At 37.8% G+C, this 15,792-nt stretch overlaps 3 protein-coding genes across 3 annotated transcripts; all 3 read right to left on the bottom strand.

The window, feature by feature from the left end:
• Positions 1-2,548: 2,548 nt before the first annotated feature.
• LOC117786659 (venom acid phosphatase Acph-1) lies at positions 2,549-7,598 on the bottom strand. The gene is made up of 5 exons (XM_034625005.1): positions 7,425-7,598; positions 5,005-5,103; positions 4,451-4,534; positions 4,082-4,240; positions 2,549-3,396 (listed from the first exon to the last, which is right to left on the bottom strand). Exons 1-5 carry the CDS (start codon positions 7,581-7,583, stop codon positions 2,686-2,688), a joined length of 1,212 nt encoding a protein of 403 aa, XP_034480896.1. The 5' UTR covers positions 7,584-7,598; the 3' UTR covers positions 2,549-2,685.
• A 2,063-nt stretch (positions 7,599-9,661) lies between these two features.
• On the bottom strand, positions 9,662-12,153 carry LOC117786660 (lysosomal acid phosphatase). The gene is made up of 5 exons (XM_034625006.1): positions 11,964-12,153; positions 11,037-11,135; positions 10,892-10,975; positions 10,672-10,830; positions 9,662-10,612 (listed from the first exon to the last, which is right to left on the bottom strand). The coding sequence occupies exons 1-5, from the start codon at positions 12,108-12,110 to the stop codon at positions 9,905-9,907; spliced, it is 1,197 nt and encodes a 398-aa protein (XP_034480897.1). The 5' UTR covers positions 12,111-12,153; the 3' UTR covers positions 9,662-9,904.
• A 249-nt stretch (positions 12,154-12,402) lies between these two features.
• Positions 12,403-14,589, bottom strand: LOC117786655 (prostatic acid phosphatase). Its single transcript, XM_034625002.1, has 5 exons — positions 14,186-14,589; positions 13,589-13,672; positions 13,373-13,531; positions 12,781-13,308; positions 12,403-12,723 (listed from the first exon to the last, which is right to left on the bottom strand). The coding sequence occupies exons 1-5, from the start codon at positions 14,480-14,482 to the stop codon at positions 12,532-12,534; spliced, it is 1,260 nt and encodes a 419-aa protein (XP_034480893.1). The 5' UTR covers positions 14,483-14,589; the 3' UTR covers positions 12,403-12,531.
• Between the last annotated feature and the right edge of the window lie 1,203 nt (positions 14,590-15,792).

The raw sequence follows: 15,792 nt of genomic DNA, 5'->3' as shown, positions 1-15,792 counted from the left end.
AAGTATCATAAATTCGTACTATTAAATTAATTAATGTTTTTAATAGTGCGCAACTTCTTGAAAAAATTAATTTTGATACAAAGAAGTTAAACTGTGATTGAATTCATTTGGCATTTTAGAGTTATCATTTGAATTTTACATATTTATTAGAGTTATTACTTCGCCTATTATGCTGTTATTTCATGAGATGGGTCAAGTTGCAACCCACACCCACAATTGGGTCATTTTTTAGCTGTAGACGTGTGGTGGGGGCCAACAAATCTACTTAGAGAACCAGAGACAAGCTCTGTCAGAAAAGTTTGGTATAGAAAAGTTTTGGGCTAAGTGCAAGTCTTTGGATAAACTTTAATTTTTTAGCGTCAAGACGACTGCGACTAAGACATAAAACCTTTGCTCGGCAACTTGGTCCAGGTCCACAGATCTTAGACTGCCCTTGCCCACATCTCTTTTTGTGGTCAGCTTTCTAACGACTTTTCGATACGGAGCGAAAAACTTTGCGCTTGGCCTAGTAGATAAAATTGTCGATTGCAGCTGGGCCAAGCTGCAGCTACGAGTACATAGTGTGCCACACCTGCTCTCGCCTAATCCCCTAGAGCTGGTGCAACTGAGATGGAAAGATGGGATGCATATTAATAAGCTGCACAAATGTTTTCCCGCTGCCAGGCTCTGGTGCAGCTCACTCTATTAAAAGGCACAATAGACTTCCACTGACACCCAGCCACCTCCACTCATTTAGCTCCATCTCTTTGGACTAAGGTCTGTTCTGTCAGCCAGGCCCATGCAAAACATGTTTGCTCAGCCAGAAGCAGCCGCTGTCATGGCTGACTTCCGTTTGGCCTGGCCTGGCCAGGCCAGTCATGGCCAAAGGCAACCGGTTCCTTTCTTCACTCAAACTGTTTGCCGTTTAGTTTCGCATAAAGCGTAGACCCTGTAAAACGCATAAATCTTTGTTGGCACTAGCTCAGTTCAGTTCACTTCAGGGCCAAAGTCCTATGTAGCTGCAGCTTCATTGGCGTCTTGTTTGTTGCACGTTTCATTTGTCAAAAAGGTGCAGGAATTTTATTGCCGGTTTGTGAGCACAATACCAAAGATAGAAAGGGAGAGGGAGGAGAGAATGTTGTAGAAAATCGGAGCTCTTCCCTTTCTGGTTAAATTTCATATGTAGGCACAGTATGAGTGCAATAATTCGTGAATTGGATCACCTGGTTTCAATTAGAAAACAAAGAGCTATGTTTCTTACTCGACCAGAAGATATCTTGTAATCTACAGCTGAAGCGATGGAGAATTTAATGCGAAGTAAACAGTCTTCACCTATAGTTTATAGTCCAGAGTCAGGACTAGTGTTGTAAAGCGCACAATGGATGTTGTTGTGCGCATATTACAGTTGAAAAGTCACTGTGCTGAAAATTAGTAAGTTAATATTTTGTTGCCTACTTTTAGGCAGAAGATACAAATTGTGCTTGTGGGACCATTTCAATCACAGAATTTCCCTACTTAGTAGCAGGAGATTAACCATAAAATTGTGTGGATTTGTTAATCTGGCAAGAGCAAAAAAGTGTTGTCAAGCATCGATCACAAGATGTGGTGCAACTCTTTTAAGTAATCATCACAGTTGAAAAGCCATTGTGCAGAATAATTTCTAAAAATAAATCATTGCATACTCGTAGGCTGTGGATAAAATTTAAATGTTATTTTACTTGGGCATTAGCAGCCGCATTTTCTCGTTAATCATAAGAAGGAACGGTAATCTGCATATGTAAATGTGTCCGCCATTTTGAATCATTCCTACTCTATGAGTACTTCTTTATGTGGTCTTATAGTGCCACCAAAATCAAATTAAGCAAAATTAAAAGCAACAACAAACAGACAACACAAAACTAACGACGCAAGTACAGACAATGTATGAGGAGCATACAGGATATGATTCCTTTATTTTGTTTTATTTCACTTTTTTATTTTTGGCAAGCACACAACATATGCGCCCCGTTGACAAATAAACTTTACAGATATGTTCAAAAAACAAACAAAAAGGGAAAAGAGCGAACTCGAGCTCGACACACAGGAAGAGAGAGAGAGGAGAGAGAGGGAGAGACAGATGGGTAACGCACACGAGTAAACAATGGAGAAGTAGATGGGTTGTTACCGGAAGGGGATGAAAACTAAGGGCATGGAACACCAGCACCAAGCAACAAATACCGAGCATAGAGCCTGGAACAGTACTAATGTACACAGACAACAACTCCCCAATGAAATAGTTTATGGTAAACCGCAATGCGAAAAATGTCACCTCTTGGCAAAAATGAGCAAAGCCAAAGGGCGGGCGAGATTCATACAGACAGCGACCGACACAGAGACAGAGATAGAGACAGACGCGAGAGAGTGAGAGAAAGAATGAACTGACTAAACAAGTGCGGAAGTTGTTTGCGGAGCTGGCAAAAAGCAAAACGGAAGCGGCCTATTGGGCAATGGCGGCGCCACAAGCGGAAATGAGCCGACTTGGCTGCCACATGAGGCGCTGGCTTTGGCGCAAAGTCAAACACTAGACGGATGACAATTTGGATTTGATCTTTAATAAGTTTGTATTGTTACACTTAAACTAAAAGTTGACTTAACTAACATTAAGCTCCCTGAGTTTTAGCACCTGTAGGATTCCAAATGAAAATTACATCAGTTTTCCATGATTTTCTATGGGCCACGCAGTGGTGGCTCTGTAAATTGTTCATTTCGGGCATCGCATCGATTGGCATCTGCTTCCGTGAGCACCACATCCTTGGCCAGCTCCAGAAGCTTGTCCAACGGACACTGGAAGTCACAGCCAGGCACAGTTAATTTATCGGCTGGTGCCTTTGGATTATTACGGAAATAGATCTCCACCCAGTATTCGCCGGTCTCTTTGTTCTTGTGCAGCTCGAAAAGCGCCATGACCGAGTATCGGGGCAGTTGACGTTCCCAGATCTTCAAGGCAGACAGCACGTTGACGACTGTCGAGTCGTGTCCCGTGTAGATGAAGAGTTTGCGTCTATCGGGCTTCAAGGTTTCATTGCGCTTCTGTTGCATTTCATCGAACATCTTTTTGAGGAATGGACCAGCCTTAATCTTCTGCATCTCTGGCGTATACACATTATACACATAGCTTTGTTCTGTTAGGAATTGCATTTTCTCTGGGAAATATTTCTTAGTCCAATCGGGCAGATCCAGTCCCCATTCCTGTTCGGCAAGTAATGTAAGATACAGCGATTGAACATCCTCGGGTTCGTTAAAACTGAGTCCGGTGTGGGATGCCAGCTCCTTGTACATCTCCAAATAAGGTGCAATTTCTGCCTTAACTTCCGGCTTTTCATAAACCTCGTGCAGGGCCTCGAAATAGCGCGGACAGGGCGTGCGAACGAGCAACAGCTGTTAAAGAAAGAAAAAATAATAAAATATGACCAAAAAATAAATAAAATTTAAACAATTTAAAACTGTAATACAGATAAAAATAATAAATATAAATGTGCAAAGAATTTGTAAAAAATAGTTAGGAAAAGAAACTTAAATTTAGTTGAATAAAATATGAGTACAAACCCAATAAAAAGCAACTACAATTTAAATAAATAAATTAATTTAAAAACGAAATAATCATGTTATAGAATAAAATTGTATATAGCAAAATCAATGTTATTATTGCCGATATTCATATAGTATATTCATAAGATTGTATCTTTACACGAACATATAGACATGAGATAAACTTTGAATCATAGAATTAATAAAGAAATTAAATAAATAAATGGAAATAAAATTAAAGTTTAATCAAAAATGGGTATTAAGAAATTTATAGAGAATATGGTAAGCAAATTTATAAATTGAAATTGCACTTATAATGTGTATAGAAAATAAAGTTAAAATTTCAAATATTAGAACTTGTTTTTTGACTCACAAAAAAAATCCCTTTGTGATTTGCTGGTTAAATTAGTTTCTCGTTTGTTGTTGAAAAATGTGAAGTCGAATAAGGTTTTCGGTTTGTATTGGCAATAAGGTGAAATGAGGTATAAATCAATTTGAAGTGATGATGCCATCATTATTGATGGGATTGACGTACCGTATCCTCGTTCAGCTCCTGGGAGAAAACTGGAATGGGCTGCCAATTGTACTTGCTGTTCCACTCCATGGACGTGCCCTTCGGGGGGAAGAAGCTGGCCAGAACCGTTTGCATGGTCATGTGTGTCCGTGGCACGCCCGTTGCCTGTGCGTGCACCAACTGGAGACGTAGACGGAAGCGAGGAGAGCGAAAAAGAAGAATTGAGTGATGAGGCAAGCGCGCTTGAGCTTTGCAATTTGTAAACGTCCGCACTATCAGACACCCATCCGTCCGGCGGTTTCCATTGCCAGCTCACTCGGAACGAGAATGGAAACGTGGAACAGGATCGGGAACGGGTATCTGGTGGTTCGTTAGCGTTGGGTTACTCACATCGGGACTATAGTAGGGTTCCAGAAATTTGCCATAACGCTTACGCAGCCAAGTTCCAATGTTGAACAGCTCGCGTTTGCCATTCTGAGCGTTGATTTATTACATGGCATGGGCGGATGGCACGTGAGACAACAGCCGGAGAATTCACAAAATAGAAACACCAGACAGAACGCAAAGAACGAAAATATACAGAGAAAGAGAGAAAGGAAGATAAAGATATGGAGTAACGTTATAAAATAATAAATGCCTTGCATTTTTGCAATTGCATAAACATATGCATGTGTATATGTTAATGTAACACACAACAAACCCCCCATCCCAACATCCCCCTTCCCACTTCCCCCTTCACAGCAATTGCAACCCGTTTCCCCGTCTTTTGGCACGACAAACATTTGCATTTCAATTTATTTAAATGCTTTGCTCTGCGGTTTTCGGGTTGAACGGGAAACTGGAAGCTGGAAGCTGGATCTCTTCTTCTTCTCCTCCATTTTGCCACTTTTTTGCGATTTTTTTTTTTTGGGCAAAAGTTTTGCTGCAACTTGTTCTTTACTCACATTTGTTACTTGTCCCCAGCCAAATGGATAGTAGGTTTCATTTACATAGGGATCCCTTGGATATGTGTCCGCCGGTGTGCGTGGCCCATGTCGGAAAACCTGCAAATTTTCCAAATTTATGCAGTGTTAGTTACGAGCTTTTCACTTTTTTTTCGTTCATTGCTTTCATTAGTTCAAAACGATAATGACGGAAGCTTAAAATTACACTCTTAACACAAAATAACTTCATAGTTTTTAAAGACAAAATCTTAGGAAAAAATAAAATAATATAATGTCAAATTATGTAAAAGCTTAATTTTAAATTGTTTTATAACCTTTGCAATTATATTTATATTACAAATGTAAAACATCAATGACAGCAACAACAACAAAAGTAATTTGGGTGACAAATTTGGAACTCGCACGCGACTTTGATAAGAAAAAACGACAACGGTTTCGTGTTTCCCGCGACTGAAGGAAAGAAAGAGCGCGAAATAATCGAACATATGCTGCCAGCACCGATCTCCGCCCAATTCAGTCCCAGGCCAAATTTGCTCTGGTCATGCACGTTTTGGCAGCATTACAATTAGAAATTGTCGGAAGTTTTTCCAGCAACATTTGCGTTTCGATTGGAATTGCGCGTGGACAGTTTGCTGATAAGCAAATGTCTTACCTCGTGTCTTTCCCCTGTCTCGTGTCGTCTCGGTTTGGCTGAAGGTCGTCAGCCCTGAACTAGACTGAACTATCAGTAAAATAGGTATTCAGTGCATCAATATTTAGCTTAAAGCTTATAGAAACTTTATAAATTTATTTATATAAGTGCGTCGCAGTTTTTTGATCTGACCACTTAAATTTTACAATGCCTCTAGACTGGTTTTTTTCTTTGCGGCCTTTTGCTGTTTGGCTTGGTGAAACGAGTAGCTAAATTTGTAATTAGGTTTGTAGCCGGTTTTAAATCTGTTTGGATTGGTATTCTTGTTATATTGACTTGGATGACGCATATTATTGATTTATGTTTCAATTTTAAATCTAAATACAGCTACTAATATTATATGGCGTATTAAATTGGGCTCTTTTGTTTCAATTTTAAAATGCAAGCATTCGAAAGGAAATGGCTTTATAATAAGTACCTGACATTTTTAGTAAAATTGAATAAGTTCAGAAATTGATATAGGTAGTATTATGTTGTAACTCTTTCCTAATAATATCACATTAAATACTTGTTAAAATAAAACTAGTAATTACAGACAATTTCAGAATGTAAATACACAGCTCTGTACATTTAATTTAGATTTAATCAGTGTGTTCTAATAATTAAACACTATCTTGATCAAATTAAATGTCAATACATAGCTCTGTAAATTTAATTTAGATTTAATCAGTGTGTTCTATAAATTAAACACTATCTTGATCAAATTAAATGTCAATCAAATCAGCAGCTGTAAAACACAAGTTACTTTTCGCGCTGTCACTCAGTTTACTTTTAGCTCGGATATTAAACTCTTATCGACATTTGCCAACTTCACTGTGTAAAGCTTACACTGACTTGTATTATCAACCTTCTACCTAGGTCGTGTCGTTGAAAACGCCTTCACTTTCCGTTCTGATGATACATATTTAATAGGATTGCTCGTAATTATTAGCACTCTTATCATTCGACATTTGTCTATGGCCGCTGCTCGCAGCGTACTAAATTTATATAATTCCATGCTATAATTAAACACTCTTTACACTGTGCTGCACAATCCGAGCGCAAATGGAAAAAAGTGCGAACGTTAACAATTTACACGTTATGCCAAGTATTTATCAGCAAAATGCTCTTTTATCGTTTAAACTATGTAAATGGCATTCGCTTTCAATGCCAACCGTACAATGTTAATAACAGCTGAATTTGTGTTTTATCAGCTTGTTTTTTTTATAATAGTTCATATTAAACGTGATCATAATGCTTACTCAAAATATGCAAATATTATAATTATATTTAGTTTAAAAAAATAAATTCGGGGAATTCGCGGCATTGTTGACACTCTGTCGATTTCAACGTGTTGATATTTAAAAACAACACTATTACCAGGTATTTCACTAGTTCTGATTATTTATTTTCTTTTAAAATTTTCAATGTAATATTCTAAGCCGATAAGCTTTAGTCTTTCATTACTTAATCCTTATGAAGGAAATATCTTTTGTCTACACTTTGTCAATTTTTATATTTAATATTTTTTTATTTTTATAGTACTGACCGGAATAATTGCTTGCACATTTATTTTTGCTCAGCTGTAACTCAAAGAAGCTTAAAGCTTTGAATATTATTGCTGTGATCACATATAAAAGCTCACAACCTGCTGAACAGTGTAATGAGAACAGCTGACATGATGTAATTAATTTCGTTGATTTTTGTAGTTCGTTGTTCGTTGGGTTTTTCGTTCGGCTGACGGACTTACCACATGCAACAGCTCAAGCGTAGACTCATCGGTGCCGGGATCGGTGATCTTGCCGGAGATAACCGTGGAGTGTGTGAAGCACAAGATCAGCAACGCCAATGCAATTAAGCCGCCCGTCATCGCTAGACAATGCCTTCTAGTGAAATGCGAACGGGGCATTTTCGTAGACCCGCTTTATATGGTTTAGCCGGTGCCTGGGCTTGGACTTGGACCTCGGATTCGGGTCGGGGGGAGGGGGGTTTGCCGATTTTATTGTATGTATATTTGCTTGGCGCTAACAGCAGAGCGGGAACGTTGACACGGTCTGAACGATCACAAAACACAAATCAGAAGAAACACAGACAACTTGAATTTTGTTTTATTTTTATTATTATTATTGTTTCGTTTTTTTATTTTTGCGTGCTTCGTTTTTTTGGTGTTTTTTAATTATGCTGCTCATAAAACAAGATACAAAAAATCAACAACCAAATTAACAAATTAAAAGCAAAAACAACACTTTTTGTTGTTAATTTATCAAGTCGTACGAAACGGGTTTTGAGTTTGCCTTTCTTTCACCAGCATTTGAATACAACGTATTTTGAGCTCCATTTGTCTTTTATTTTCGTTATCATCTATACAAGAACAAACACATAAACAGATGTATTTATGTATTTGTCTTTGACAAACTGAAGGTTCAATTCAATGTAATTAGATGAGACGCGAAATATTTACAATTTTCAATAAACTGTGATAAGCGCAGAACACGATAACGGAAACACGGATAACGAATGGCGGATGACGGATAGCTCAGCTGTTCGGCGGAGCACTTACGCCGTACTGTCTCAATTCGCACACTATGCAAAGCCCACGGAACGTTGTCGAGAGCGGACAGACCAGACGGAATCAGATTCACGTTCTTCTATAGAGAAATCATACATATGTCTTTTATCGTTTCATTATCGCCAAATGCTTTCGTCACCGTCGACGCTTTTGACTATTATTATTTTTTTATTCTGATTGTTATTGTTACTCTTCGCTGTTGTTGTTGTTGTCGAGTGAGTCTATTGTGTGTTGCGTTGTCCGTAACTGATCGTACATTGAGCAGTCGTCACAACAATGCCCCAACATTTGAGGCGTTTTAAATCGCGGCCGCGTTTTACATGCATACTTTTATAATCCACACACACACTCATGAATCCGCTCACACACACACGCATATTGGCGCCTCCTTAATTTATAGCCAACGAAATTCATCACCGGATTCTCTGGCAGCCGGCTGTAATAAATCTCAGCAGGTGTATTGTTACTTAATCGAACTTATGTTAATTACTGATTATGCCTCATGTTTTTGTTGTTAATTTTAATTTCTGCCAAAGTTGTAAAATTGCCGAATTTAAATTTTACATGTTGCTTTTTATTCCGCACGGAAGTTGTTCCTGTCCTTTTACGGCTCAAGTATACTTAATATGTGTTAAAATCACGGAAAGCGTCAAATTCCAACTGCCTGGCTTAAAATCATGTAACAAACCTATCACTTAACTTGGATTCGAATTATTAGCGGGCAGTTTGAAAAGTATTCGAAGCGTAATATTTCAAAAATATTCAATAAAATGAAATGAATGGCGATTGCAAAAAATGTATATACTGATAAGAAAAGTGTTCTTAAATCAAGATTTTGGTCTCAAAACTAAGAATTTTGGTCTAAAAATGCGGCGTAAAATTAAAATCATAAATTAAAAATAATTTTTTATATTTATAATTTTTTTCTTTTAATTTTGACTTTTATACATTTAATTATGTCTTTGATAATATTATAAATGTTATTTAAATTTGTTATTATATAAAATTGTACATATTTATACTTTTCTAACAATTTAGGATTTTTCTTCTTGTATTAAGCTCTTTGCCATCTAATACAGAAAGTTAAAAAAAAAGTTTCTTAAAAAATGTAAAAATGCGTACCATCCTATAAACTTATCCGCTCCAAAAATAAAAAAAAATCGTTAAGAAAATAAAATTATACACATATGTTCGAAATATTAGGCTTTAAAAATTGGTGCAACTGGTTTTTATATTTTCTTGTACAAGAATTAATATTAATTATTAATATATGATTAAATTTGAGAGTCCATAATTACCCATACTATTTTATTTATTTTAGTCGATTTAGTTGATCATAGCTCTAACTTCAACTATGTATTATGCTTGTTATCTAATCTTCATAAACTTATCAAAAATTCTGCACAGCGTTTGCTGTGGTTGTGGAACGGATACGACATGGATATGACGCATGTATAGTGCTTGATAAAACTTTTCGAACCACCTTCTGGTGTACCATAACAACAAAACACGCACAGTGATTTCCAGATTGGTATAGGTTGTTTCAGTGGCGTGCAAATCAATCAAATATCACTCTAAATTACATATTATAGAAGATGTGATTGAAAAAACGTATAGTTTACAGTAGTTTAAGGTATATTTAGAGTTTACATAAATATTACTTAATGATAGCTAATACGAGAGCCATCACTGGTTCCCTTGGCGACGCAGAGTTGCTCGTAGGGAGCATCGGGAAGAACATTCTTAGTCAGCTCTAAGAGCTTCTCAATGGGACACTGTTTATCGCAGCCTGGCACCTTCAGGAGCTTTGGCCTCTTGTTGGGATCATTTTGAAAGTAAATTTCTACAAAGTACTCCCCGGTATCGTTGCGTTTGTGGAGCTCAAAGGCTATCAGAGCTGAGAAACGGGGCATTTGGGTACCCCAAACATCCAGAGCGTTAAGCACATTCGATACGGACCAATCGTGTGCACAATAGGCGTACATTTTCCTGCCAGCTGGCTCAAGATTTCCCGAGATCTTGGACTGCATTTGCTTGTACATGTCTTGGAGAAAGAAGCCACCTTTCATCTTGCGCATCTCCGTCGTGTAAGCGTCATACGAATAGGATTTTTCTGCCATAAGTCTCATCCTGTCCGGATAGTATTCCTTGCTCCACTCGGGCAGCTCCAGACCATACGCCTGTTGTGTTTGCAGCGATATGAAGATATTGGTCACATCATGGGAATAGCTCACATTGAAACCTGTCAGATCAGTGAGATTCTTAAGAAGCTGCGAGTTCTCCTCATGCAATGCGACCACCTCCGGTAGATGCATTACTTCCCAAACTGCCTCATCATAGCGGGGGCAGGGAATATTCTGGCGTAATCTCTGCAACATAGTTTATTTATCACAATAATTGCAACAACACTGTGTTGTGTTATCCTTACAGTATCAGTTGCCTCCGGCTCTGTAAAGATTGGAATGGGCTGCCAGTTCAGCATCATATTCCACTCCAAAGGCGTATTCTCCGGCGGAAACATTGCGGCCAGCACCATCTGCAGGGACATAATGGTGCGTGATGATTGTGTGGCCTGTGCGTGCAACATCTGTCAATAGTTCAACGTTCGATTAGTCACAGATCCAGCTTTAATAAGCATTTAAACTTACATTGGGTTGATAGTAGGATGGCAAGAAGTCCTTATATCGCTTGCGTAGCTGTTTGCCAATTTTATAGAGCTCCACTTTGGCACCCTTTAAAAAGTGAATTTGAAAAATTATATAAATCTTGTTAAGAGTTCGACAAACGACTTACATTGGTTAGTTGACCCCAGCCGTAAGGTTCGTAGGTGTTGTTTAAATGGGGATCCTTGGGAAATGTGTTTACAGGCGTGCGTGGGCCATGACGAAAGAGCTGTGTGAATTAAAGAGTAAAACCTTTAGTTGTAAAGAATATTTCCTTTCCTTTCATATTAAATAAATATAAATATTGTATTGCATATACTCTTAAACAAGAAAATTGAACTGAAGGCGAGCAATAATAAAAAAATCTGCATTTGAAATGATGTAAACATGTTTATATCCAAAGGAGTGTATACAAATGTTTGTTTCTGACGATATTGATGCATTAAGTTTTACTATTGTCATCATTTGTATGTGGATTTGTCATTAGAACTTGACTCTTAGGCGAACTGGAGTCGAACTAAATCAAGAAATATCGACTAGCGCATAATCACTTGTTTTTGTGTCTCATTAATGTTATTTTTAATGGCATTGAAAATATATGTATAACATATTTGCCACATATTTTTATGTTTGCTGGGGGTACCGGTTGTGCCGGAATAATATATATGTGCACATTACTTGAAACTTTGTTAAGTATACGTCTTGCGGTCTAAACTGGTCTAAATAAAGTTCAATTGCCATATACAATTCATATTGAGATTAAGAGCACTGTTAATTGGTAATTTCAGATACTATTTATATAGAAGTGAGATTTATTTCGCTTCCAAACTTATTGTATAAATAATTGTAATAAATATATTAATCAAAAAATTCACAAAAAATTAAGCGTTTCATGTGAAGTACACAGTCGAATGCAGAGTAAGTACATTAATTACACTATAAGTTCACTAGCGTTAATAAGCTCTTAATTATAGCATTAATTTAAACATATTATTTCAGGGGAAATCCAAAAGAAGCTTATTATAATTAATGTTTGGAGTGTTATTTTGTTATTTACCAAATGGACTAGTTCCAGCGTGGAACCTGTGTTGCTAAACTCTGTATTATCCTCATCCCGTGCCTCCTTCACGGGCACAAAGGCTCCACTCGCCAGCAGGCAACACTCGAGGCAAATCAGCAATCCGGTGATTTGATTGGCAAACATTTTGTAGAGCGTTTAGTTTCGCGTAGATCTAGCAACGTTGAGACTCACGCGGTTAGTGACTGCATGAATGGGAATCGAGTGGCTTTTAAGTCGCGATTATGTCAAACAAGTACGAGAGAATAGAGAATATATTTGCGGTATCTTTAACAAGCTGAGTGCGAGTACGAAATGACGTTATTCAATTTGCACAGTGATGATCACTTTTAATAATACACGAAATTAAATATAATGCCCTCAGAGCATACGCAATAAGCGAATTAGCCAAAAAAAATAGTAATAAATAAGCAGACGATTTACTTTTTATGTTGATTTTATTTGGATTTTATTCCGCAGATTCATGTGGAAACTGCCACTGTCTAATACTGAGTTCTCTGAGTGCAAGCAACAAATTGTTTAGCATGTCTACTTTAATAATATTATTTTATTGCTGATCGATTGGCCGTGGCGGTGGTTCCACGAAATCGGCATTACGAGCGCGACAACGTTGCTCCATGGGTTCATTTGGGAGCACCGATTCGCTGAGTTCGATGAGGCGATTCAGTGGACACTGCAACTCGCAGTCCGCCAGTTTCAACGGTTCCAGGCAGCCGAATTCATCGTTGCGCAGAAATATCTGTAGAGGGTAATATTATTTATTTATCGTTTATTTACTTACAACTAATTAAGTTACCTCTACATAGTATTCGCCTGTCTCTCGATTCTTATGCGTCTCGAAGATCGCCATAACGGCAAAGCGCGGCATTTGGCGCTTCCAAACGCCTAGGGCGGAAAGTATGTTGCCCACGGTCCAGTCGTGTCCCGTATAGATGAACATGCCTCGATCCTTGGGCCTCAAAGTGCCCGCCTGTTTCGCCAACATTTCATCGTACATCTTGCGCAAAAATGGTCCACCCTTGATCTTCTGCATCTCGGGCGTATACGCATTATAGACATAGCTCTGCTCGGCCAGGAACTGCATGCGCTTCGGAAAGTAATCCTTGGCCCAGACGGGCAGCTTGTAGCCAAACTCCTGTTCGGCCAACAGCGTGATATAGAGGGAGTTAACATCCTCGGCATTGCGCATTGGCATTCCCGTCAGATTGCTCAGCTCTCGGAGCATATCTGCGTAGGGTTCCTGCTCGGCAATCACCTCGGGCAGCTTGAACACCTCGTCCCTTGCCTCATAGTAACGTGGACATGGCGTTCGCACCAACAACAGCTGTTAAATGCACACTTTGTGTTATCCTTTTCGCATGTTCTATTAGCGATTGTTTTATTCTTACCGAATCCTGTTCCAATGGCTCGGATACAATCGGAATGGGCTGCCAGTTGAGCTGCCGATTCCATTCCATGGCTGTGCCCCGAGGCTCAAACATGCTGGCCAGTGTAGTCTGCAGTGACATCAGAGCTCGAGGAGATGCTGTAGCTTGAGCATGAAGTCTCTACATAATAATGCCACATATTATATTTATTCCTTAACACCGCGGTCTTTCACTTACGTCGGGTCTGTAATACGGTCCCATGAAGTCACCGTAGCGACGATGCAACCAGCGACCCATATCAAAGAGCTCCTTCTTTCCGCGCTGCAAAAATAATCACATAATCCACATTACTTAAAGTATGTAATGAATTCTAAATAATTTAATTATGTATAAAATAAATGTATTTTCTACATCTGACAAAATATAAAATATATTTCTTAGAAATTGAAAAGTTTTCAAGAAGTCTTAAACATAATGGATTCCAGAAACAGCATTCAAAGCGTCAAATGATTCCAACTGAATAAATTCTTGTGGTATTTACATTTTCATACATTTAAATAGGTTTTTTTCTTAATATAAATTATTCTTATCAATATTTGCACTCCTCAATTTTGTTATACAAGCTTAGAGACCATTAAAAAAAAAAATTTGTTGAGTTTAGTTTTCACCAAATTTAAAAGGTCAGTAAAAGTTTTTTGTTAATCTTTATATTGTCTTATCATTTGTCTTATCACTTCTGGCAGCACTCACTCTCACTACTTATTTTGATATTTCAATTTTATTCTTTTTCAAATATAATACTTTTTATGTTCTTAATCTTTGTCAGCTACTTACATTGGTTACATGACCCCAACCGGTGGGCTTGAAGCTATCCTTGAGATAGGGATCATTTGGAAAGGTGTCGACAGGTGTGCGTATGCCATGTCTGAAGACAATGTGGACCAGTTCGAGTGTGGAATTTGTTGTGTTCGGCAGTGTCTTGAAGCACTTGTTCACACGGTGTGACGCCCATGGAGGCTCCTTGGACTCCACTTGGCTAAAGACGCTTATGGCAACGATTGCCAGGACGACACCAGCAGCCAGAGCGCTCATTGTGATTATTTGTTTTCGCGTACAGCGACCGAATATCATTTTGATGCTGATGTTTCTTATATATTCAGAGATTCGGGTTAAATCGAATACAAGCGGAAGCAAATCTTAAACGATGGCAATAAATTAAACTGACGATAAAAGTCGTAAGTATCGTAAATGTGATTTCTGATTTGTATTATTCGATATACGAGTACTCGTAATGAACTTGTCAACGGATTGCTAACGGGTTGTTTCGGGATCGTTCACGATTTCGATTGCGATTGAGATTGCGAGTGCGAGTGAGTTTGGCGCGTGCATTTGCCAGCGCGGCTGAGACTCAAATAAAACCTAGACAAGTGGATGCGGAGAACTTAAAACGAGATAAATCATAGTCCGATTACTTGGTTAGTATTGTTGTTATTGTTGCAGTTGTTGTTGAGTCCGTTGTGAGACATTGAGGGGAGGTGCCATGTGTACATAACTCGTCCAACAGTAAATACGACTACTGACAGCTGACTTTCCAGTGAACAAGCGCTTTTCAATTGGTAATTTTACTTTAATCTACAATCATTTTAGTTGCGAGTCTTTGAATCAATCATACACTCATACAAATTCAAATATCAGCTCTATTTTTAGCCCAACTGAACCAGTTTGACATTTTTTTTTTTAACCAAAAGCATACAAAAGTTTGCAATTCCTTTTTTTAATCAAATTACTGAAATTTACTAAAATTTTCTCATATTTAACAATACAATTATTATAGCCGTACCAGTTTAAAGTGGTTTCACTGTGCACTGAAACCAAACTCGATTATATGATTATGAGAATATTTTTATTAACAAATTAATGCAAATTATTATAATGATGTTTAAAACAATCACACATATTCATACAGACTGTGTGAAATTGATTACTTGCAAATTATTGTTGCTTATTATTGTGAATCATGAAGCATCCAGATTCTGATTATAATAAGCATGCACTTCTGGCAAAATTATAAAAATTAATCTAATAACATTCTGTGGAAGTGCTTGCTGAATTAACCCAGCTTCCTGAAAACCAAAACTAATCATTTCTGTGGACATTCAGCATTCTGGAGAATTTGAACTATATTTTTTTTGTAGGGATTGGGGGAAAAGCTAAAAGGCGAATTAATTGACAGTTTTTATCTTAGTTGTTATCACTGAGAGTTTATATATAACATACAGATAAGCGAGAAAAAGAGAGATTTATTTACTTATTGCTGATGTCATGTCACTACCCACTTTAATCAACTCAACAAATGATTAACCAAGCTATTTTTTTTATCAAATTATCTTGATTTGAATAGCATTAAAAATAAACTTTTTCTAAGTTTACCGAAACACAAG

Source organism: Drosophila innubila, assembly GCF_004354385.1.
Source record: "Drosophila innubila isolate TH190305 chromosome 3L unlocalized genomic scaffold, UK_Dinn_1.0 0_D_3L, whole genome shotgun sequence".
In the NCBI taxonomy this organism is placed as follows: Eukaryota; Metazoa; Arthropoda; class Insecta; order Diptera; family Drosophilidae; genus Drosophila; species Drosophila innubila.
The sequence above is the reverse complement of the archived record's forward strand: the minus strand, read 5'-3'. Positions and strand labels throughout refer to the sequence as shown.